At 38.9% G+C, this 24,052-nt stretch overlaps 3 protein-coding genes across 6 annotated transcripts; all 3 read left to right on the forward strand.

Moving 5' to 3' along the window:
* The first annotated feature begins 512 nt into the window (after positions 1-512).
* On the forward strand, positions 513-7,037 carry LOC112568644. 2 transcript variants are annotated; one of them, XR_003100135.1, is made up of 12 exons: positions 513-617; positions 886-1,017; positions 1,269-1,470; positions 1,794-1,924; positions 2,225-2,442; positions 2,632-2,737; positions 3,278-3,436; positions 3,818-4,123; positions 4,435-4,784; positions 5,116-5,293; positions 5,531-5,589; positions 6,105-7,037. XR_003100135.1 is itself a non-coding variant. In XM_025246044.1 (9 exons), exons 5-9 carry the CDS (start codon positions 2,259-2,261, stop codon positions 4,703-4,705), a joined length of 1,026 nt encoding a protein of 341 aa, XP_025101829.1. In that variant the 5' UTR covers positions 513-617; positions 886-1,017; positions 1,269-1,470; positions 1,794-1,924; positions 2,225-2,258; the 3' UTR covers positions 4,706-4,785. The 2 variants fall into 2 exon arrangements, 1 of the variants encoding a protein (XP_025101829.1); XM_025246044.1 differs by lacking the exons at positions 5,116-5,293; positions 5,531-5,589; positions 6,105-7,037 and having other exon boundaries at positions 4,435-4,785.
* A 381-nt stretch (positions 7,038-7,418) lies between these two features.
* On the forward strand, positions 7,419-17,779 carry LOC112568642. 3 transcript variants are annotated; one of them, XM_025246041.1, is made up of 15 exons: positions 7,419-7,538; positions 7,704-7,779; positions 9,327-9,465; positions 9,872-10,006; positions 10,264-10,464; positions 10,749-10,880; positions 11,598-11,792; positions 12,000-12,126; positions 12,773-12,934; positions 13,161-13,493; positions 14,012-14,374; positions 14,701-15,111; positions 15,343-15,474; positions 15,853-16,026; positions 16,421-17,779. In XM_025246041.1, the coding sequence occupies exons 3-15, from the start codon at positions 9,414-9,416 to the stop codon at positions 16,437-16,439; spliced, it is 2,436 nt and encodes an 811-aa protein (XP_025101826.1). In that variant the 5' UTR covers positions 7,419-7,538; positions 7,704-7,779; positions 9,327-9,413; the 3' UTR covers positions 16,440-17,779. The 3 variants fall into 3 exon arrangements, with proteins under 3 accessions (XP_025101826.1, XP_025101828.1, XP_025101827.1); XM_025246042.1 differs by having other exon boundaries at positions 7,520-7,538; positions 7,735-7,779; XM_025246043.1 differs by lacking the exon at positions 7,704-7,779 and having other exon boundaries at positions 7,476-7,538.
* A 280-nt stretch (positions 17,780-18,059) lies between these two features.
* Positions 18,060-23,589, forward strand: LOC112568645. Its single transcript, XM_025246046.1, has 8 exons — positions 18,060-18,802; positions 20,220-20,353; positions 20,452-20,586; positions 20,823-21,023; positions 21,269-21,400; positions 21,757-21,945; positions 22,379-22,505; positions 22,723-23,589. The coding sequence occupies exons 2-8, from the start codon at positions 20,296-20,298 to the stop codon at positions 22,811-22,813; spliced, it is 933 nt and encodes a 310-aa protein (XP_025101831.1). The 5' UTR covers positions 18,060-18,802; positions 20,220-20,295; the 3' UTR covers positions 22,814-23,589.
* The last annotated feature ends 463 nt before the right edge of the window (positions 23,590-24,052 follow it).

Genomic DNA, 24,052 nt, shown 5'->3' on the forward strand with positions numbered 1-24,052 from the left:
GCTGCATCTCGTGTGGTTTGGGAGAGGTCAAAGTTCATACAAAACAGTCGTCAGCAGTGTTGAAATGCATGTAAAACATCTGACTGCGTAAGGTCTGTCGCATAAAGTCTGCATTTCACAAGTACAGTGGGTCGAGAGGTATTTACCTGACAACATCTGTTTCTCAGAAAAGAGCGAGTGTAGTGTCGCATACCTTAAGCTAGAAAAACGATCGTCAGGGGACACCCAGAGCTACAGTCTGCCTACAGTTATACACATCTTGATCACATCCACACTTACATGCACACAGATGTCATTCTGCCAACGCTCACGTGCGTACACACACATACATGCACATACACTGACATACAGACAGAAACACACACAGACAGACACACACACTACATAACTTTTTCCTCTCACATCATTCACACAAGAATATCATTGTCCTCGTTGTCGTCATCTTTATCACGTTTTTCTTCTTACTTTCCCTCTCATTCACCTTTGATGTCAACTCGAGCTGAAGAATCTCATCTCCTCATTGCACTTTGCTCTCACCCATCACGTGACTGCTTTCAGATGAGAGGCCTGTTACGCGTGTCTGCTAGTCTGGCTTATGCCAGGCTCGTCAACACAAGGTCAGTTAAAAAAATTTATTTCTTTACACTTTCTAGGACACATCCATGTCATGTCACATGCACAGTCACATCCACGTCTTCAAGAAATCCAGTTCACAAAAATTTCATTAGTAAGGGCGAGGTGAGCTGTAATACACAATCAATATGTAAATAAATTAATAACAAATGACATACACTTTGTCCAAAGCAAATACTGTCCGAGTGTGGGTGTGAAAGACAATATAAGATGTTTAGTTCAGGGTTACCTGTCTTAGTCATGTTACAACAGACAAGACCACCTGTAAAGTTCGTCCCGTCAGCCTCACCGAGGCAACAAGTCTCACCTGCTACTTTCCACAAGACCTCAGTGTGTCCAAGAAAGACTTTACTGTGTATCATTACCTGGACGGCAAGCGGCCAGGTGAGTTCTACTGCCATGCATTTCTTTTGACTGAATACACAAAGAATACATAGAAATGTCTGTTCATTATAAACATCATAAATTAACCTACAGTCAAGTGACCTACCTGATGTCCACCTAACACGAGTCCTTTGTAGTAACGTGCACATGTATGACTACAAATAGCAAATACAGAGACAGATGATTAGTTAAAATATGAAAAAAGATATGAAAATTTTAAAAATAATCGCAAATTGTGTGTTTGGTGGCAGTGTCCGTGCTGGACTGCCTGTGGTTGTCGGGTAGATTGGAGTGCGTCACGGCCAGCAGTTATGAGTACAACCGTCTTGTCTCCAATCGGGTCACGGTTCGAATCCCCAGCGTGACTTGTGAATCACACAGGAAAATATTCCTGCCAGATTTCAGGATCCAATCCTGATGATCTCGAATTTTGTCGACTTTTTCTGACTTCAGGTTAATTTTTTTCCACAAAACTATTTGTTATTTCCGGAATATTTCACGATAAGCAAAAATTTGCACAGTATAATATAAACTTACTTACATGACATCGAAGGCATGAATGTTTATTAAATTTTCATAAATGCCAATAAATCAGTGTTTCAAATGATTAAATTAAAACACCTTTTAAGAGCTATATGAAGCAATTTATTTTGTACATCGCTTATAAAGTCATGAACGTTTGACCTATCATTGCTAATAGTAATTATTATAATATTAATTTCCCATGCACTAGTCTTGATGCAGGCAGGTCAAGTAGTGTCTGTCTGTTATCAAAGGGAAACAAGTTGCCAGGTGGCTGAAGTAGAACCTTCCGCTGACACCAACTTGACTTGCTACTTTCCTGAGGACATCAGTCGGTCCCAAAGAGACTTTGCAGTCTATCGCTTCAAAGACCAAGAAACATCAGGTAAGATAATCAGAAATCCATGTGCAACTAAGAAACATTCTTCACCTCTCTGTATTGATGTGATTTTTTGTGTGTTCGCGTGTTTGTTTCTCTAATTCTCCCGTTTGCTTCTCCTTTTACTTTTCATGGACCTTTTGTTCAAGTAGCATTTGTTCGCGTATTTGTCCCCCAAGTTTGCTTTGTTTTTATTTCTCATGCACTTTAATTTTGTTGGAGTAGTATTTGTTTGGGGTTTTTTTCGTTAATTCCCAAGAATTCTTAGAATGAAAAAAAAATGTGTTTATTTTGTTTATTGTTCAGAGCTGGTCGTGGACTGTTCGTGGACTGCGGTGAGATGAAGTGCAATGCACAGGGCGGCTACCAGGTGGACCCCAAGATATCAGATCATGTTACAGTCAACATACGACAGGTATCCCAGCAACACACCGGCACCTACCTGTGTGGACTGGTGGGCGATGGACCTGACACTTCCTTGGCCTGTAGTCTTCACCTCAAACCTCTGGACAACGTTCTACCGGGTAGATGCGTGTGGTGACATGGGGTGGCTCGTGTGGGTTTTTTTTTAATTATGATTTGTATATCTACACACATATACACACACAAGGTTTGTTGCAAGCTTGGACCAGTTCACGCAATTATTCCACGTAATGTTCCATTCTGTCAAGAGGGAAAGAAGTCAAATAATTGTTGTGTTGTTGTCTGGTCAGAAAAAGCTCAAGAGGCGGGACACAACACGGAGGCTTTCACAGCTGTCATCATCGTACTTGCTATAGCAACCAGCGCACTTTTATTCTGGGTTGTACTTAGAGAATGGTAAGAAATTTTTCTTCTTTTGCCACCCCTTCTTTGTTAAGTTCTTTTATCGTTTCACTTTTATTTGTCCATTTGTTTATTATTAATTGTATGTTCAAGCCAATCAAAAAGCATTAATATAGTTTTTACTTAGCACTGTCTATGAGCTTACAAAATGATAAAGGACTTAACTATTTCACTCCTTTTGTAGCCTAATTCTTTTAGGACATGGCAGCTGTACACTTCATAGGTAAAGTGAGTTTCGTCTCTTAGTATCCGTGTGACAGGCAAGCTGTTTGGTCTCTATACTATGTCTTTCAAGATTATCCGTGGTTAGTGCCTTCTGAAGATGGCATTTCTTTAAGACTATTTTTAATTTCAGTATTTTATATCATCATACAGCGTTTCTGATTTCCGTTAGTCAGACAGAGGTGTGTGTGTGTGTGAGGGCGAGGTGGTGTATACCAATAACTCCATGTACCTAGAGGCTGTGCTGTGCACGTGACTCTGAGTTGTCAGGACGTCCTCAAAGCCAACTTGATTATTTATTGTTTACTGCAGCTTATGGCATCGCCTCAGATGTAGTCAGAATACACAGGAAAGCTACGAGGAGAAAAACTATAAAACGAGGATGAAGATCAGGGATGTCAAGAGTAGAGCACGTGGAAAGCAATGCTCCGCTCTCACCTGTCCTACAGGTGTGCTGGCATGGACCAGACGGTATGTAGCTCATCCACTGAGCACATCCACTGAACACCTCCACTGAACACATCCACTGAACACCTCCACTGAGCACATCCACTGAGCACATAAGGACAGAAGCTTTGGAAACACGTGAAAAACTTTGAACAAACTTTCTTCTTTTCCTCTCTTCGCTTCAAATCCGTGTGTCTCCTTATGTAGTCCTTTAACTAGACATCAGTAATCCATCCAAATCTGCTATCTCTCTCTCTCTTAAATATATATATCTTGGGCAAATTGCTCCAACTCTTTTTCTTGTTAGCTCACTCACATACTCCCTCACTCAATCATTAAAACTTACATTATTTTTTTTGTGTAACAGTTTTAGAAACTATAAAAATGTTTGCCTGTTGTGTGGAGATTAAGGGGAAGAGTTCCAAGAAACCATGCTGAAGAAATTGGCGAAACCGACAACTTTTTGCTGGAGAATTTTTCCCACAACCAGTGTGCCCTAGAAAACAACTCTAATGGAGATGAGATTTTCCCTCGGACACGGAGAAGTGATCAAACTGAAATAGGTCAGGGAGGTTCTAGAGAACCTGACCTCAGCTCTTTCAAACAGACACCTGCTATTCTACAGTCCCTGATGAGCGAGTCTGTTGTTGCTGCCGTTGTTGCTGATGATGATACAGGGGATGAGATCAACAATGACAGGACAGGTGAAAGGTTAGCATTTCTGGCACAGCCAAACAAGTTTTATCTTTGTTTTCTTCTTCAATGAACTATGGACAGAATATTGCATTGATTAAAAACTGTTGTTTAGCAGAGTAGAGTCTGATATAACTTCTTTGCTTTTAGTCCATACATAGTATTCTGTGAAGGTGATTAAATGTTTCACATTTCTCGCGTGTAAATTTTGTCAAAATACATGTTGTTTTGTAAATGCTGATTTAAGTTTACCTTTAACTGAAAACACTACAAAATTTGTTGCCATAAAATAATTGAATCTATCACATTTGTCTCCAAAAACTTGCCAGTGTAGACAAAAGTGCGAGGACAAAAACGATGGAAAAGAGATCTCAACCTGAAGAAGTTTCTGTTGCTGAGGGTGAGCAATGCTCTGCTGTCATCAACACGGATACAGACCAAGAAGCAGGTAAACAAGGTGCACAAAGTGCGGGCTGCACAGCACCTTCTCCACCAGAAGAAACCCAGCCGTCGACTCCATTAGATGCCAGTGGAGAAAACCAACCACGTGACGTGAAAACAGAGACGATGGGCACTCTCGAAGGGCTACACTTCATATGAACCCGATTAGTGTTGATCACCGTCCGGAAATGTCAGAAAAAGAAAATGGAAAAGATAAAAAACGACCTTCATCAAAGAAGTAAGTTGTTTTTTTTTTTTTGCTTTTGATTCCAAGTATACAATAAAGGAGAACTGAGCTGTGCTGACCATTTTCTATATTTTCTTTCTTTGATTCTTTCATTAATTCTTTATTTTTCTGCCGTTTTCTTTCTGCTTTCTCCACTGTGTTGACGCATTCCTTTTCATTATATTTCATGTAGGAGAAAGTTTTACACTGATGTTTTTTCCGAATAAAGTGTAAATATAGTATTAAATATCACCTGACGTCTGTATCTTCTAAAAAACTAGTCTCATAAATACTTAATTGATTGTTAATTTTTGACTGGCAATAAAAAAGTGTGTTTTAACAGGAAAATAACAACAAGTGATAAGGACAACAACAAAAACAGAACAAAATGTGAAGAGCCCATCCGTGACTCGGAGGAGCATGACAGTGACACCGCTCTCAATGATAAGCTCGCGAGAGAACGAGCTGGTCACGTGTCTCCCAGCAAAACTAAGACAAAAGACCAGCGTGCGGTCTAAAAGGTAAACTAATTAATATTTTATAGCAAAACAAGTTTGTTTTTCCTTAGTAGCTGTTTGGTTTATTTGTGCTTTTGGCTTTCCGCTTGATTCCTTTTGCCCACAGTCTTTCATTCTGCGTCAGATGGGCTTTGACTGGATTCTTCTCACTCATGGCACCTCTGTACCTCATGCCTCATATCCATGATCATCAGTCTGTTAGTCTCACCTTCTCTCTTACTTTCTTCTGTCTATTTTCAGCAAAGCACAAGGCTGAAGCGACAGACGTTAAAGATGGTGACAAAATGTTATCAAAGCTGGTAAGTGGCTTTACTTTTTGTGAATATTGTTGATCACACTTTTATTCATTTTTTTGGTCTCCCCTACTTATTTTCAATCCTTATATTTTATTTAAATTTTGATTTTGCTTTGTATTCTATTTTCCTTATTTTATCTAAACATTTATTGTAATTTCATTTCCTATTTGTTTGGTTTAACCTGAAATCTGAATATTTCAATAGACACATGTCTATTTCTGTTCATGATTTTTTCAATTTTGTCCTTTTTTAATGCCCTGCTTTTATCTCTCACTCTCTCACTGACTATTTTTCCACCGCGTTCCGTGAATTTCACGAGGAATCAAATTTTTCATAAGGTGTTTCGCTAGATAAAGAAAAGATCATATTTACAGCTTAGCAACATTTTTATGAACGACTTTGACTTCAACGAGTCTCTGCTCTGTTATACTAAGTAAAACAATGGATTCATCTATAACTAATTTTCCAGTTATCCACTCAAGAGTCAGTGATGTCAATACATATTTTTATTTTAACAGCGAAAATCCTTAAAAGGTGGAAAAACTGCACGGGAAGAGCCGGACTGTCCTCACAGCAATTTAAAGAATACGGAGGCAGTTAACAGAGAACATGTCTTATCATCAACAACTCCAACCCCCGTAATACTCCCATTAACTATAAGGATCAGTCACTGACAAGCATCAAGCATGATGCAGATGATCAGACACATGGCAGGATGAAAAAGAAGAAAACGAAATAGTGACTTGGTTACCTTCTGGGATTTTTAAATTTTATTGTTGTTGCTGTATAACAAGTTATAATTTCAAGATATTTTCAGACATTGTTTTTTTCACTACTTTTTATGCCAGGATGTGTTCTTTCCTTCAGTGTGTTCATTTATTCAAGTTCAAAGATAAATTCAAATAAGCACATTGCTTATGGACTGGGACATACCATAGACTTTGTAACATATTGGATATTAGACGAAAGTTTTGTTGACTGTTAGGAATTTTTGTACATTTGTGGCAATATTATTCACATCTTGTGTTGTATAGTATGCTTTCCAAGAAAAGTGTAGCAGGTTCTCTTCCCGCTATTAACAACAGTCATGCGTTTAAAGAAGTTAACATGATTGATATCTAATGAGTATTCTAATTAATAAAGAAGAATAGTGATAAATTTTTTGCAGGAGTCCTAATTTAGTCTACTGTGAGGTGAAAAGTCTTCAAGTAACAATAATAATGACAACAGGGAGTAACTCTGTCAGGAGTGTAAAAAGTAGTAATGAGGGTGGCCTCCCTTTTCCGAATGGAAGTAACAACTCCTGAGGCACCACCGTTCAGACGTTGAACCAGCCGCCGTATCTCTTGATACAAGCATCGAATTCTTGAAAAAAATTTTATAATAGTTGCCTGCACTGAAGCCTCACATGTCAATAAACTAAAATAAACAAGCATGTTATATGTTGACAATCAGCATCCTGTCTCTCGAGTTACTGTTTTGTTTTAATTACGAGTCATCAAGAGTCTAAAAATACATATTAACACTTTCAGAACAACTCAACACTTATATTTTCATAATAAAACTGCTTACATTACTCCAGCAATTTTTTAAGTGAAACGCATCCGTCGCCTGCGACCATACCACGTTGACCTCACCGGTTCTTGTCATCGAAATTGCGCAAAGTCGGGGGAAGCGGGTAGCCAAGGGGTTGGAACGGGTACCCGTCTCCACAGATGGTTGGGGAGGGTAAGGAGGCGAGGGAGAGAAGATGAATACCATCCTCACATAAAGCTGGGCCCGAGAAAAGTGAGTTCTCTATCTCGTATCCACCAACGACCTGAAAGGTTATGGGTCAACTGTCATGGCCTACATCATTAGTCACCTGTTTAAACGGATTTTCCCAAATGACGGGATCAAGTGTTGACACTATTTTTAGGTAGATGTCGTTCTGAAAAATAACCGTTGGATACGTAAGTACTGAGACAACCTTTGATGTTTGGTCATTTATTGAAAAACACGAAATTTTTGTCATATGCACTAAGTCAGAGAAAAGAAATAATTCGAAAAATCACGTGAAAACTTAAAAAAAACTTGAACTCTTGTTATCTATCCAGTTCACTGTCTGTGTTTCTCAGAAAATGGCTACCTAGGTGTGTTTGACTGCAGGTGTGCATTTTCGGCTGACACGGCCTGTCATCATCGACACTTACGGTAATTAATGAACGAACAGACTATTTCAAGCTAAATATTTTAGTAATTAAGGAGCTGACACCTAGTTTGAGTGATACTTCCAGTAACTAATGAGCTCATACACAAAACCTCCAAGCCGGAAGGTGTAGGATATTGTATAAAATGTAAGATACCGACTCTCAGTAAACAAGTCTTAGGAGCGAGTATAGAACTGAGAGAGCACCTGTAGTCAGACATGTATCCTAGAGAGCTGCTTCTTTGGATACTTATTCCTATTTGTGTAATGAATGCATAATAACTTGCACTACTTTCACATGTTGTTGTGTACCCTGTCCGGGACTCCTTGGGACTAATTTCAGTTGTCGTGCGATAATTGTACTGCGTGCATGCTCTCAGTAACATCAAAATATTATCATACAGTCTGCGTTTATAGTCATTAGAATGTCACTATTTATACAGAAGCTGTTATTACTGATAAAGTGTTACATCTCAGTGCCATACAAGTGTTTTTCTAGCCTTCAGTGACAAGCTTCATAAGTAAGTAGATGTGTTTCTTACACTATCAGCCGCCTGTACAGCAACCTGTCAATGATATGGTATATCAGATAGGTCGGACCCACTTACAGTAGTGCTATGGCTGTTTGTGTGTGTCACTCTGTACACACCTGTCACACCTGTTGTCGCGGGTGTCACCGAGCTGGTAATGACCCTCAGAAATTATGCCTCGGGGTAACAAAGCTCCCTGTGAAGATGACACATAAATCCACCTTCCAGTAAAGCCTCCCAGTGATGGAGCTAGAGGCTCGATGGTCATGAAGAATTTATTTGCGTAATTTTTTTTCAGAGAGTCGTTAAACAGTACTGGCGATAGGGGGCGTGCTTGACAATCCCACTGTAGTAAGAAAGAAAACTTCTGTTTAGTTATCCTGCGCTCGTCAAACCTTTTTACAGCACCTTGAGGACTTCAGTGAGGCCCTCTTCAATGCTGAATTTTTGCATCACATGCCTCAGCCCCTCGAGCCAGACTATGTCTTGTCTTTATAAAGCTGAGGAAAGCGTGGGAAGAGTTTCGGCTCTCGTTAACATTACAATAAGATCAAGGAAGCTCTTACCTTTGACCCTGTCACAACCTAACCCTTATCTATCAAGTGATGGCCAGATAGAGCGGCTTAGTTAATTAACCCCATCGTTAGGACATTTTTTTATTAGTGAAATATTTTACGAAGCTTGATAAATTCATAAACACGTATACATGTAAGCTCATAAACATGTGTACATTCATAAACATGTTTACATCTAAGATTTAGGAAAATATCTAAATAGTGACAGCATTGTCCGCATCTCGACTGGCTGCTGCAGTCACAGCTACTCACACTTCCTACAGAGACAGCGCGTGATTACGTCACGTGACATGCACGCACGAGCACTGGACTGTTCTGTGGTTGACGTCACATCATGAGTAACTGTTTATGTGAGTCAATGTGAGTAGTTAATAGCTAATCGAGAATGATACTTGGGCTTCAGGATGACATTGAGTTCGTACTTTTATCAATGACGTTTGTTTACAGACACAAAATAAACAGAAGACGTTACCTGCCGTTGACGTGACGTCACCAGTCACTGGGATTCTGTGAGATTTTACGAGATTCTCCGACATGACACTGCTTTGCCTGTTGGTCTGTCTTATCTGCCTGCTGCCCGTGCAAGGTAAGAGTGTGACATAAGTCGAAAGGTCGAAAGAAAGGTCGAAAGAAAAAAGAGAGAAAGAAGAAAGAGAGTAAGAAGAAAGAGAGAAAGAAAGAGAGAGAGAGAGAGAAAGAAAGAGAAAGAAGGAGAGAAAGAGAGAGAGAAAGAAAGAGAGAGAAAGAAGGAGAGAAAGAAAGAGAGAAAGAAAGAGAGAAAGAAAGAGAAAGAAAAAGAAAGAAAGAAAAAGAAATGAAATAGAGGGCACTTAATACTGGTAACATTGAGCTCAGAGAAGAAATTTGATATTTTACTTATTAATGCCTTAAAATTCCTGGAAAGTAAATGAAAAGACTTCCATATTCTTTTCCAATAATATAAATTTTAAGTCACATTGAGAAACTATGTAGCAGTTATTGTGACATTGCAGCCGCCAAGACAGCATGTAGAGTTCCTTCTGTTGGACAGTCGGATGCGACCACACTGACCTGTTACTTCTCTGAGGATGTTAGTCAGACAAAGAAAGACTTTGCTGTGTATCGCTACAGTGGCAATGAACGACCAGGTACGGGTGCTCATATCCTCCTTCTGTAACCTCCACACCCATCTCACACACACACACACACACACACACACACACACACACACACCCATCACACACACACCCATAATGCCCATCGCACACACACATATCACATCTACTTAATACAACCACATTAGTTATAGATGATTATTAACTAGCATTACCTTGGAATTATTTCTTCTATACCACAACCAGTCAAATCCTATTTGTGACAGACTAGAGTTTGTATCTTGTGTCAGACCCTGTGGTGGACTGCCTCTGGGTTGATGGAAAATTAAATTGCTACACGAAACCTGGCTACACCTATGACCCAGTCATCTCCAATGAAGCAACCGTCCAAATACCCCGGTTGTCTGCTAATCAAACTGGGAGGTACACGTGTCAGATCTCAGGGCTGCAGCCTGAAGATTTTGAATTTTGCGAACTTTTTATCTCGCCAGGTACGAGACTTTCAATAAACACAATACTAGACCATTGAAAACCCTCGTGAGAAGATTAATGAAGCATGCCCTTCTTGTTGTTTTCATTTCATTGTGCAGCTTTGGTGTTGCATGGGTGTGACAGTCAACATGGCGACCTTAGTGTACATGCCATCTCTTAAATATTAAAGACGAAATAACATTTGATTTTAACCTTAATCACGTCTGCACACTGAACAGTAAAAGTTGTAAACATGCAGTGAGTATAAAAAGATAGACTTCTATGATAATCTCATCATTAACAGAAACAAGGACCTGTGAGCTCCAGTCTCAGGAGTCGACAGAGGAGCACACACTCACCTGCATCTTCCCCGAGAACATCGCTCAGTCCAAAAACGACTTTGCAGTTTATCACTTTGATGATCTTGGAAGACAAGGTTAGAACCTCGGAATTATTTTTTGTACAACTTTGTATTATCTATGTTCAGAATATCTTGATATGTTTATTAGACATATAGACATATAGCTGTACTGACTGTTACATGTTTATATGGTTTATGCGGTTCATAAGAAGGTTTTGTATTCGTGCGGCAATACTTGACATGGGAGTGGTAAGTGACTACAACACCCGTCTTCCCACCCAAGGCTGAGCACCCTGCAGTCATTGGGAACTCTGTTTATTAGAAAAAGTAATGGTGTTATCTGGGCTTATTCATTGGAACATACAAAAAAAAACAACACTTTATCATAAGCCAGGGGGTCAGAGGTCACAGTGTCAAGGCACGGTCATTGAGAATGCGGAGCTGAACCCCTTCCTTCCACCGCAATGACCTCCTTGATGAATCATGACACATTCTTTTACAACAATACAACTTTATCTATCCACAAGGGTAATTCTGAGCAGCTTCTGGGTGAGCATTTAGAGTTTTCTAGACAATGGTCCCAGTATGCTTTGTTTTTTGAGCTAATGACTATCTGCTCGACATTTGAGCGCACTGACTACAAGGCTGGGGAGCCTCCACTAACTTGAAAAGAAATTAATCAAATGACTCACACAGAAACATGTAGATGTAGAATAATAAGAGAATTTTGCTTTTAACTGAAATGAACATTAGATGACATTCAAAACATTTTTCTTCTCTTAAACTTCATAGTCGTTGTGGTGGACTGCTTCTGGCACATGGACAGCCTGTCCTGCAAGACTCACCCTGGGTACCAGTCAGACAACACAGTCACGGATCGCTTTCAAGTCAGAATTTCACAGACATCAGAACACAGGAATGGAAGCTATCTGTGCGAAATGTCTGGATCCAGTCCCATTTATGTCTCGATTTGCAGCTTTCCACAAGGTAAGTCCCTCCTGACACCACCAACAGCTGTCTTCTGTCTTTGTTTATGTGTTTGTTTCTATTTGTTCTCTTAACCTCTCACTGCAACTTCTGTCGCTATTCTGGTACCACACCTCTTCTCGTTTTTTTATTCTACTTGATTCAATAAATTCTTGTAATTTTTGTTGGATGTTTTGTAAGTATATGCAGATACATGATTTCTGACAGGAGGACATGTTTACCAAATGGCCACCGATGTTTCCCGAGAATCATCAAACGCTGCTGCAGTTGTGCTTGGAATTCTGCTGGCAATAGCACTAGCAGTTCTTTTCTGTGTTATCATCTACATCAAATGGTAACATAGCCTCTACAACGATTCTGTTTTTCTGCTTGTTTGCTGGCTGCCTTTCTAGTCACATCCATATTTTATTTTATTTTATCAGTTTATTTTATTAGTTTTAAACTATACAAATATATAATGTGTGTCTGGAAATTTTATCTACCTTTAGTTTTGTGGCAATACTTTACATTTTGTATTTTCATTTCGTTTATTTCAAGTATTAAATTTTGTTAGTTATATTTGTCACTTTACTGTTTATAAGGATGATTGTTGATCCTTTGTACGAAAGAAATAATTTTGCTTTAAGCTTTGCTTTCCTTCTCAGAATTTAAATGTTGAATAGGTTAATATTGTCAATATTACTTCCTCTATGTGCAGAAATTTACCTTTTAAATAAACGGAATGAATTGTTCCAGAAAGGTTAAATTAAAGCTTCCTGGCCTAAGGAACGGCCTTATCAAAAATCTGTTTTACCATTTTCCTTAATTATTTAATAATCAACTATATAAGTCTTACTTGATACCTTAGTGTTATTTAAAACAGTTTCCTAAACCGTCTGACACATCAGTATTATAGCAACCAGAGAACATTTATGTGTTTATATAGCACTATCGGAATACGTGTGATGTTATCTACATTATTTCAATATTCTTTTTCACAGCAAACATCCTCAAGTCCTACAGAGTATTACATGTCCAAAGCTGAAGAAAGAGAAGGTGGAGAGGCAGGTCGTCAGATCAGGTGACAGGGAGGCGGCTGTGGGGCTGATGACCAATCAGGAGAGAACAGGGCCAGCGAGCCGTGTCCGCTCAATCTTCACAAAGTATGTTTTCCAACATTATTTCGTTAAAAAAAAAAAAAGAAAAAGTAAAAGATGATCATGTGACTGAAGTCTTTTTCCCCTCTTCATTCATCCTTTCTTGCTTCTTACATTCTTCATTTCACTCATTATTGAAGATGTCATGCATGATACTCACAAGTGGAATAAATCATTTTATAAACAGAAGTAATCGAATCAGCATATTTTCTGTCGTATTTCTTTTTAATAGTGCAGTGCAAAGAATTTCAAGTTGTTCAAACGCAGCATCGACAGACATAGAAATGAATGCTGAGCAAGCAGGAAACATAAGCGACGAGCAGCTTCATCGAAAAGGAAAGTTGCGCTCTCTTGCAGTTGAGACTGATCGTCGTGACATGGTAGAAGCAGTTACTCAGGTCACAGAGAAAGAGTTGGAAGTGTTTGACCCTAAGCCTCGCACTGTGCCACAGACGAGCGGAGTAAACACGCGACCAGCCGAGCACCCGAGTGACGTCACTGTGGAAGTAGAGGACACCAGTGATTCCACGAATAAGAAAAAGTCAAAATTTTCATTTGGTTTTGGGTAGGTATTTTGCCGAGATGTCAGCTTTTATATTTATTTATTTTCGTAACCTACCCGTGATTTTAGTGGTTATAGTATCAGAGGCAACATGAATTAATTAAATGTTAGCTCCTGTACTGTCATTCATGGAACTTTATGCAGGTGATCTAGTAGGTAAAAATATACTGCACTATGTCATTTAATTTATTTTTATGTCTTGAAATGCTAATAATTTTTTTAAAGTGATAAATGTTCATATGTGTTTATAGGTAAATATAAAACGCTTGAGGCTTTTTCTCAATTTTTTATAATGGTTATTTTTTTACTATTTATCAATGTAGCCATTTTCCATGTACCGTCTGCATTTTTTTCTTCGCCATATATTTCTCTTTTTCAAAAATTCTCTCATGTTTCTTATAGCTCTCTTTGTATTCTCTGCTCTTTACTTATATTTGCTTACATACACACTACCCTGTGTTTGCTGACTTTTAAAACAGTTGTGAGCATTCAAGTAATTAGTAATAAAACCTGTCTTCTAGAAAATCCAAAAACAAGGAAAAGGAATCTAAAAAACCACCCGAAAAGGATAAAGACACACCCGGCGACAGCAAACATGCTGGAATACACCATTCAACCAAAACAAAATCCACTCCAGATGACCAGGAGTCGTTTGACCATAGACACAGGGATGAATTCTCTCGAGAGAATGTAGGCCATGGCCAAGATAGAGCATTCGGGAGAGGTTATGAAGGTGAGAGCTCTAGCAGGAGACAGCCGTCTGAAGAAGTCAAATACCCGGACAAAAGCCAATACCCACCAGAAAAAGCTGCTTCAGCTTCCGCTGCACCAAAATCGCGCACCCCCGTGTCTGAAGAAACACACATGGCAGACAGCAGGAAAAGGTATGAAAGGCGAAAGAAGGGTATATTTAATTTAATTGGAATATTTAGTTGTTTATTTGTTTTCTTGATCATCCCTCTTTCTTTTATCTCTTTGTTTATATTTCCAATTCCCTTTGCTATTGCTATTTACGGAGACCATTATGTATTTTATAAGGTGGTAAATAATTAGAGAAGCAAATGAAAAATACAGTCATTAGGCATTTCATTTCATGAAAGTAGTTCATAAAATTTTCACAAAACGTTTCTGCGAAGTTACAGTCTTTTGCCTTAATGCATTCCTCCTTATAAGTAACGTCTGTTTGTAACGTAAAGTATCTCTATCCCAGCAAGCCTCGGGAAGAGTACAGACCGACAGAGGAGGAGGATGTAGATATAGATATCAGACGTCACAGCAGGCCAGCGGAAAATCGTCCCCAGTCAAGAGGAGACAAGCGAGACCCGGCTCCCGTCAAGAGTAGTGTTAACGCTCCTTCAAGATACCCAGGGTACCCGGAAGACCCCGGACAGAGGTCGGGTGACGTGGCTAGCATTGCACGTGACCAGGTCTCCAACGTCACAGGCGCACCACAGGCTCCAGCAGGTGCTCGCGCCTTGCAGACATCAGGCTTCCAGATGCCAGAGACAGGTACTGAAGAAACTTCAGACAAGAAGACATCAAAAAATAAAAAGTCAATGAAACAAGAATCCAAAGAAAGTGAGGGAAAAGACAAGAGTAAAGGTGCATTCTGGAGCAGAAGGTCAGACATTATATTTATATTTATATCTTATATATTTATATTTTATATTTATATATTTTTATTTGATCTTTCTCTCCTCATTTGCCTTTTCTCTTTCATGATGCTGCCTCATAGCTTTAATGTATTCTTCGTCGCTTCTTCATTACATTTTATATGGTCAAGTAGTTTTGTTTCAAAATTTCAAATTATTAATTGATAAAAGTTATTGATAGTGATTGAAATTTACTCCAGTTCCAGCAAAAAACAAAAAGAAGGAAGCGCACCAACTGTATTACTCAGTGGTCCCACGAGTGACGATGCAGAGGCAGTCAACATTCAGGTAGAAGAAAAGAAAAAGAAGAAATCAGGCCTGTTTAGCAGGAGGTGAGGAAGTTGCTTCTTTTTGGATACGAAAGTTGTCTGTCTGTATGTTTGCCTGTACGTGTGTCTGTCATTTTCTTGTCTGTCTGAATGATGCTTTATTGTGTCGAGTATGTCTTCTCTATGTGAATGATGCTTTATTTTTGCCGTTGTGTAAGTCTTCAATCCAATCAAAATAAATTTTATGAAATTATTGCAGGCATGGGTGAACTATACTTGATGGTTTCATCTTTGGAAGCCACTATGATAAAATTATAATTTACTTAGACAGGACTGGTGACACAATTTCTCTCTTGTTTTTGTTACAAATGGTTGACACTAGACATGGCAAAGTCTTAGTATCTTTCAAACATTAAAATGTGATGGAATATTTTACGCCAGTTCCAGCAAGAAAGAAGCAAAAGCAGCAGCAGCAGCACCACTTCTCGGTGATAAGATAAACGAGAATGCCGAGGAAGCCAGTAGAACCGACCCTCAGCAGGAGTTGATAAAAGACAGTGACAAGAAAAAAGACAGCAAGAAAAAGAAAGAAAAGGAGAAAACATCTCGCAAGGGGTAAGGGACTTTCTTTTAATCTGGACAGGAGTTCTGTCAGTCTCTGTTTATCTCGCTCTCTCCCTCCTCTCCCCTTTTTTTCTTCAAAACAATTTGTGATGCAAAAAATGTCTAAATATCTTCCTATCCACATTTCATGAAAGTAATATAGTCTTCAACACATTTGTAACTAATTAACTAGGAAATTATATATTTAGTTGATGCGTTCATTGGTGCATGTGCTCATGAAATATTTGTAGCTCTACTCTTCTCTTCGTTTGACCACTTTAGTCTACCTACCTGTGGTATTTCTTTTTACTGTGTTTCTTGCCATGTAATGTAGCGGCCACATGTGAAATGTTTTAGACTAATGCTATCAACTCATGAATAACATCAGTACACATTGTCTTTTCAGCAAAGCAGAATCGCAGTAGAGAGCTGGACAAGGATGACTATCAGTGAGTTAATGTCAATGGCAAGAAGCATCAACCAGAACGACACGGCAACTCTGAGTCGAATGATGAATGTTCACACAACAGATTCATAAACACAGGATGTGACCGAAAATAGTGAAGGAACCAGGGAACTATAAAACAAAGAAAGCAGCCTTGTACGGGTCAAGACAGCAAACCTCCTACAGGCTTGTTCCTGATCAGTCATGTGATCAGTCATGTGATCAGAAGCGTGAAGTGTGACCAGAATTGAGTCGATAAACAGACAAGAAAATAAACAATTGTTTGGTTTGTCAAGAATGTATCACACGAAAAATTAATTCTGCAAAAAATGTTTTGTGCAGAGGAGGCTCAGTATCCTTCTTGTATTTGCCTCGGGTGTAAGCCTACCCTACCAAAGGAGTAACAAGCCTTCAACGTGCCGTTGGTTATCAGACTTCTGCACACAGCAGGCTTCAAGAAAAAAAGGATTTATTACCATAAATGATAAGCTAGTTCAGACTGAAAAAAAATATGCGTTGAGGCGTTAATGACCCTCAAGACTACTGCAAACATGTCACTGATGTATTGTTGTCGATTGAAAATATTTTGTAAACATACAAACAGACAAAGTGTTATCCGGGCAGAAAGATTTTATCTAAAAAAATTTCAAATGCAAATAAGTGTCTATATTTCATTATTCATTTACTCATTACTCGCTCATGTTACTTACATTTTACGCGAAATGTATATGTCGTTAACAATTATTTTTGTTTGTATGTTTGGCACTCATTGTGTGTATTTGAACTTTATGTGACACGTTGCTGCTTGTGTAAATAGAAGAGTGGGGTTTTTTTTTCACCTTTCATCAGACAGCAGGAACCGTTACTTTTACCTTACGACAATAATGTTTAGGGTGGACTTTGTGTTAAACTAACTCTGTGTGTGCCTGTGTTCTGATTAAGATATTACAACAGACTAACAAACAGCTGTCATGGCCTCCTGTCCGTTTGTGATCACTCATCAGATGTAATGTACAGGTAAACCGAGAACTTAACGAACCCTTCTCGCATATTAATTACTCACTGATTATTAATAACCAGAATTAACTCTCCAGAGGCGCATATTCTTGATACTCGTACGCGTGTGAAAGCGCATGTGGCTAGAATTACATTTTAATGCGAAAGAGTATAAACATTCATGAGACCGACCACATTAATTTAATCACAGAATTATATGTGTGACATGCAATACTATCTTGGGATGCCTGCTTTGTAAATTACATGTGAACATGAAAAAGAATGTGCAAATAGAATAGTAAAAATAAATTTCTGACCATAGGAGATAAACGTTTATCTTTGAGTGCAAAAGGAGATATGAAATCATGAACAGTGGACGTGAGTGTTGGTAAGTCGTACAAAGCTATTTTTAGCAACACTTGGATGTGATTAGACCCAGGGATGAGCGGATTTTCCCGGAATTAACAAAGACTTATGAACTTGGAAGATTGGTATTCATCATCGTTCTTTTTTTAATTAAGTATTACCTGAATGGTGCGAACAGTTTTGAGTAACAGCAAATTATTTGTGATTTACATGTGAGTCGGAGTGTTGACTTTTCCTGATGTCGGGTGGCCCCCATGCAGTCACATCAAATCAAGTGGATTTTAAATATGAAATTACATTTTATAACAAACGACCAGTGACAATGACATGGATTAAGCACAAAGAAAAGAACAGATTCATCTTGGACTGCAATTCTCAGAAGTGGTTGCTTCGAAATGTTCTACAGTTAAGTTGGTCGATGAATTCGTCACATCGTATTTTCCCCAAATGGGAGAAACTAATTTAATCTACTGATCATCTGAAAGGCTTAGGTCTGGCTAGTCTATACCTGTAAACAGTCGATTTAATCATTCATCTTAATAAACTGGAATAGTATACTCATGCCATGGTAGTCTTGATTTGTTAAGGGTCTCGTACACCTGTCGTGATATGTCAAAGAATACTCGGACAATTAAATTTTAGATCGAGATATATATACTGTTTTATATATATATACACACACAAACAGACGTAATTATATATGTATGTGTCTGTCAATGTGAAACAATTAATGTATGCAGATGTGAATGCGTATGCATGAAGCATAAAAGCCTCGTTTATCAACATGGAATGTGAACTCAGTGACCTTTAGTGGTGAAGCTGTGGTCTACACACCATTGAGGCCTAGGCTTAGACAAGTTGATAAAAGCTTTGAAGCTAGTCGTTGGAATCACTCAGATCGGATTTTCCCCTAATTTGTCAACATTAGTCATTGAGTATCAGTAGAGGCTCTTAGAAGCCAGCAAAGATGTGGTCGGTGAGGTAAGAATGATCTTGTTTCTTTCTTGATTATCAAAATACTGAAATAAAAATCGTTGTTTAGTGTAAGTGTATATGATGTGTAGTAGATTGTGGAATATACACAGTCAGTTTCATTTGTACCCGGAATTTTGTTGTTTACGCATTTCACTGTGAATTTAGTGTATTCTGAAAAAAAAGAGTTTCAGGTTTTGCCCATGTTATAACAAACCATCGTGTCTCGTGAACTGCAACTGTGTCGAGCCAAATAGCTTTTCTTCTAACAAGTCCTCAGATACATGTGTTACAAAGACTGAGAATGTGTTTTACTTTGTCAATAGTTTTTACAGACAATGTGTTTGTGCTATAACAACTTTTAATTAACAGTTTATGATGTAGATGTTTTGTTCGATTGTCATCCTTAAATAATAATTGCTTGTAGACAACAACCCTGAGCTTTGATAATAATTACAAAATACTCAAGTCTTAAGTCACTAAACCCTGTTCTCAGAAAATAAATATTACACAACTCTTCATGCGATACTAGTCTGAGATAATTCGGATGTTAGAGGGTCTGGTGTGAGGACACAGTTCAACACATTGTCACAGTCCTCTCTTACTAGACTTTGTGTCAGTCAGTACTTTGCCACTCACACCAAGCTACCGTAATGTGTATATGACATTTACTAAAATAGTACAATATGTGTAACACATATGTACACAAAATGTGTCTGACTAGGTTTTTAATTTCACAGGGCTTGAGTCCATAATTAGTCATTTGGGATTTCCCCAAAGTGTGTATGGATATGTTTTGTTAAACAAGAGAACGATAGTTTTCACACAGATTGACTAAACATATTTTCTTCAGCAGCTTTGTTTAATCACAGCTCTTTTCGTTGTCCTCTTTCTTTATTCTGTTCACGGTCCGCTACTGTCTCGTCTTGTCTCTCAATCATCTCATCATAAGCGCGGACAGCGACGCTAGGTGAGATAGTGCACAGTGTGTGTTATCATCATCGTCGTCAGCATCATCCTCACCGTGGAAATAAACATCTCTGTAAATTTTAAGTAAACAAAACTCGAAGACATATCAAACATACAGAGTATGTAAGCAGGAAATAGGCACAAAACAGAACTGTTAAAAAACTGCATACAAAAGAAGAGATGTACACTTTAAAGATGAATTTAAGAACTGTTTATTTACTGTATAAAACAGAGATCCGTTAATTAAATACATTGGTTAAAACCAGTTAAAGTGGAAAGCAGATTTAAAATAGTGCATCAAAGACTAATGATGACGATGAGGAGGAGGAGGGAAGGAGAGGGATACGGTGCGAAGTGATCTGGACAATGTCATTTCAGACACCGTGACCAGAGAAGACAAGTATTTATTATTTTAAGCCGATTGTTTCTTCAACATGGGCTCTATTTTTTATTACAGCCACCCACACATCTACAGAATGGCAAAAGCAACCACCTGACGGCTTATCACTTTACAGCATCAGAAGAAGTTTACAATGGTCAAATTTTGCTTGTGTCTGCTCACCTGTCTCGCGTGGTCATCTCAAGTGCAAGGTGAGAACAGAACCAGGCATGTTCACACAGTTCACCTTCAATGGCAGATTTTCACAAGGTTTCTGTCCCTAATTCTTCCATAATACATTGTCTCACAGGCGGTAGGACAGCATGCAGAGCTCTCAGTGTCCCAGAAGGGGAGACGACCAACTTGACCTGCTTCTTCTCTGAGGACGTCAGCAAGTCAAGGAAAGGCTTCACAGTCCTGCACATCAATGGCAAAGAAAGGCCAAGTATGTGTCTTCTTTCTTCCAGAATCGACTCACATCGCTTCATTACTCATACTTTATACTATAATCAACTATAAACATACAAAAACTAGAGCATTTGCCTTGCACCTATGCATGCGGACAGACACACACTTCAGTTCAATAGAGAGCCAGCCACGTGAATCAGAAAAGCAGTTATATTGTGAACTACTACAAATTAACACATTAACAAATATAACAGGCTATTTTTCTTGTGACAGATCCTGTAGTTGACTGTATCTGGGTTATCGGAGTTCTTGAGTGCGCTACAGAGGCTGCCTACGTATTTGACAAAGTCGTTGCTAGTAGCATGACAGTTCAAATACCCCGGGTGTCTACAAATGAAACGGGAAAATACACATGCCAAATCACAGGCTCAAAGTCAGAAGACCTAGAATCCTGCGAACTTCTTCTGTCAGCAGGTATATATATATATGTCTTTTAGGAGGTTATATACCTACACATGTTTAAGTGTTAGTGAGAGACGGTATAATAATAATACAAACCATCAACTTGCTCCCACATCCATAATATCTCTGATTTCATTTCTGAACGATTTTAACAATTTTAAAGAATTTTTAAGCATCTGTCGATTACAATTTGTTGAAGTAAAACGAACACTTTTTCAGAGATGCATGTGTTCATAAAATATTTTGTGTGTTTACAGGAAGAACGACTTGTGATGTACAATCATCACAGCCTGTAGAAGAGACGACACTCACCTGCTACTTCCCTGAGGACATCGGAAAGTCCAAGAGGGACTTTGCTGTTCATCACTTCAATGAGACAGGGACTTCAGGTTAGTATGTAACACATTAAGAATTCATATGTTTGTGTGAAATTCCTTTCTGGTTTCTATAATAATGTATATTTTATGACATTGTGGTGAAAAAGCGCTAAATGGTTACAATTCATAAATGTTTGAAATGATGTGTGAAGGCTTATGGGGATTAGGAACTTTTTATTGTTGTTTCCTTCTAAGCATGGATTTTGGTTTCTGCTTTATGTGGAAGTTTATGTTGCTGTATCGTAGCTCAAGGCGCTAGTTGAAAATATTTCATTCACACACATAAATGCAGAAACTACCCGTTTTCACATATCAAAAAGTCAACAACGTTTAAGTGTTTCTTTTCTATTTTTCTGACCTTAATGTAGCTCTTGTGATCGACTGCGCCTGGGTGCTGGGCAACCTTTACTGTAGTAAGCACCCTGGGTACGAGTTGGACTCAAGTGTCTCAAACCGTTTTGTCGCCCGCATTCCACGAAGTCTCGCCGGACGTTACCTGTGTGAGGTGTCTGGAGCACGATTACATCATGCTTCGCTCTGCAGTGTTGGGCCTCCAGGTAAATTATTTCTTGTCTGTCTGTCTGTCTGTCTGTCTGTCTGTCTGCCTGCCTGCCTGCCTGCCTGCCTGCCTGCCTGTCTGTCTGTCTGTCTGTCTGTCTGTCTGTCTGTCTGTCTGTCTGTCTGTCTGTCTGTCTGTCTGTCTGTCTGTCTGTCTGCGGGGGTAATGTGTGAGACATGAAAAGCTTGGTATTACTGTTTTGTTTTCTTTTGCTGTTTAATGATTTTTCTGATCGTCTTTTCATAAAATGTAATTTAACAATATTTTATATTGATCAGGGGTGCTATTATAAGGAATAGTTATTAAACAGATCATCATAGCCTTTTCTGAGAATAAACTCGTGTGGCAATCAATCAATCAAAGACTCAATCAACATTTCTAAATCCCAATCTCTAACTGTAATGTTTGTTCTTTCTCCCACTCACAAACAGAAGACAGAAGAGATCTCTCTGGTTGTGACAGTCGTGCGCTGACAGCTGCCGTTATTTTCCTCGTGGTTGTGATCATTGTAATGATAGGAATATTTATATTCCTCATATTACAACATCTCAAAAGAAGGTAAGTCTTTTCTTATTGTATCTCCTCCTCCCTCTGTTTTCATCTGACGTGCACGCATACACACACATGCACACAATATTATTATATATTTATTATTAAGTTATGTAATTCTTCATTTATTTCTTATATATATAGTCAATGACTTATTTCTCTCGCCCTGGTGCTGAGATATGGACAAAAGATGTTTCTATGTGTATGTGTATTGCAATTTTTACAGAAAAGCTCCCCCATCGCAGTCAACATCAAACTGTTCGTGCAAAGCCCTCCTAGAACGCCAGCGTCCGGAGCAGAACGGCGCCGTTGTGTAATGTGGGAATACAAAGCTATGACCTCACATGACCTTTTGTAGGACTGGTCAGCAGGCTGAAGGAGCTCATCAACATGAAGGAACAATAATTGCGACAGGCCTGCTATATCGTAGCTGTTCTAGTCAGGAAAGGTAGAGCCTGGCACCTATATTCCTATGTCGGGTGTTCCTTGTGTAACGGCGGTGAGCAAAGGGGAGCAACGCTTGGCAGGACGTTGTGAAAGGTCAGAGGTCAACGTGTTGCTGCTTCGTTGTGTCTGTTAAACTCTACATTGCGGATTCACTCGGCTGACTGTGCTTAAAATTTATTTGAAACAAAGATCTAGGAGTGTGTTCTTGGAGGTTTTAAAGATTAAAAAAAAAACTATTCTAGACATGGTGACAACGTCCGTATGTACGAGCAACGACATCCCACAACTGGCTGGCTGGCTGGCCGGTGTCACAATCATCTTTCGTTTTAGAAAGATCGTTGTCTCTTACATTGAGCAAAGGCTGAGGTCATCATGTCGTTTCCGGCTTGTGTACTGAAAACTCCTGAGACTTTAGTCTTGGGCTGGAACTGTTTGATTGCACATATGTTTACTATCTTGAGACATTTGAATGCGTTACGACATAAACATACATATATGTTGTGTTTGGTTCTGTAAATAATTTGAACTGTTGAAAAAATGTTATATACTTTATGTCCAGGGATGGGGAGTAGCTGTAGCTAGGCTACAGCTACTGTAGCCGGCTACAAATTTTGTAGCTTGTAGCTTAGCCGGCTACAAATTTAAAACAAGTAGCTTGTAGCCGTAGCTACATTTTAGAAAGTAGCTGTAGCTTGGCTACAGGTTGGCTACTTTCACGACTGTAGCACTCTAGTAGTGTACAAAGTATAATGTCTTTGGGTTGTAGATTTGCATCTATATTCCAGAATGTTCAGCACGGCAGCAATGTAAAAGATAGAATGTCTTTGTGCGAGGGAGGAAATGATGTTCAACAATGTAGCAATGTTCACAGTAAAATGTCTTTGCGCGAGGGAGGAAATGATGTTCAACAATGTAGCAATGTTCACAGTAAAATGTCTTTGCGCGAGGGAGGAAATGATGTTCAACAATGTAGCGATGTTCAAAAATGTCTTTATTGCGACGAAATAGAATGTCTGTGCTAGAATGTTCGAGGGGAGGGAGAATAAATAGTAGGGCTGACAGTGGTGTGGGACCTCTTTGTGAATTGGAGAGAGAGAGAAGTTAGGCCA

Source organism: Pomacea canaliculata, linkage group LG7 (assembly GCF_003073045.1).
Source record: "Pomacea canaliculata isolate SZHN2017 linkage group LG7, ASM307304v1, whole genome shotgun sequence".
In the NCBI taxonomy this organism is placed as follows: domain Eukaryota; kingdom Metazoa; phylum Mollusca; class Gastropoda; order Architaenioglossa; family Ampullariidae; genus Pomacea; species Pomacea canaliculata.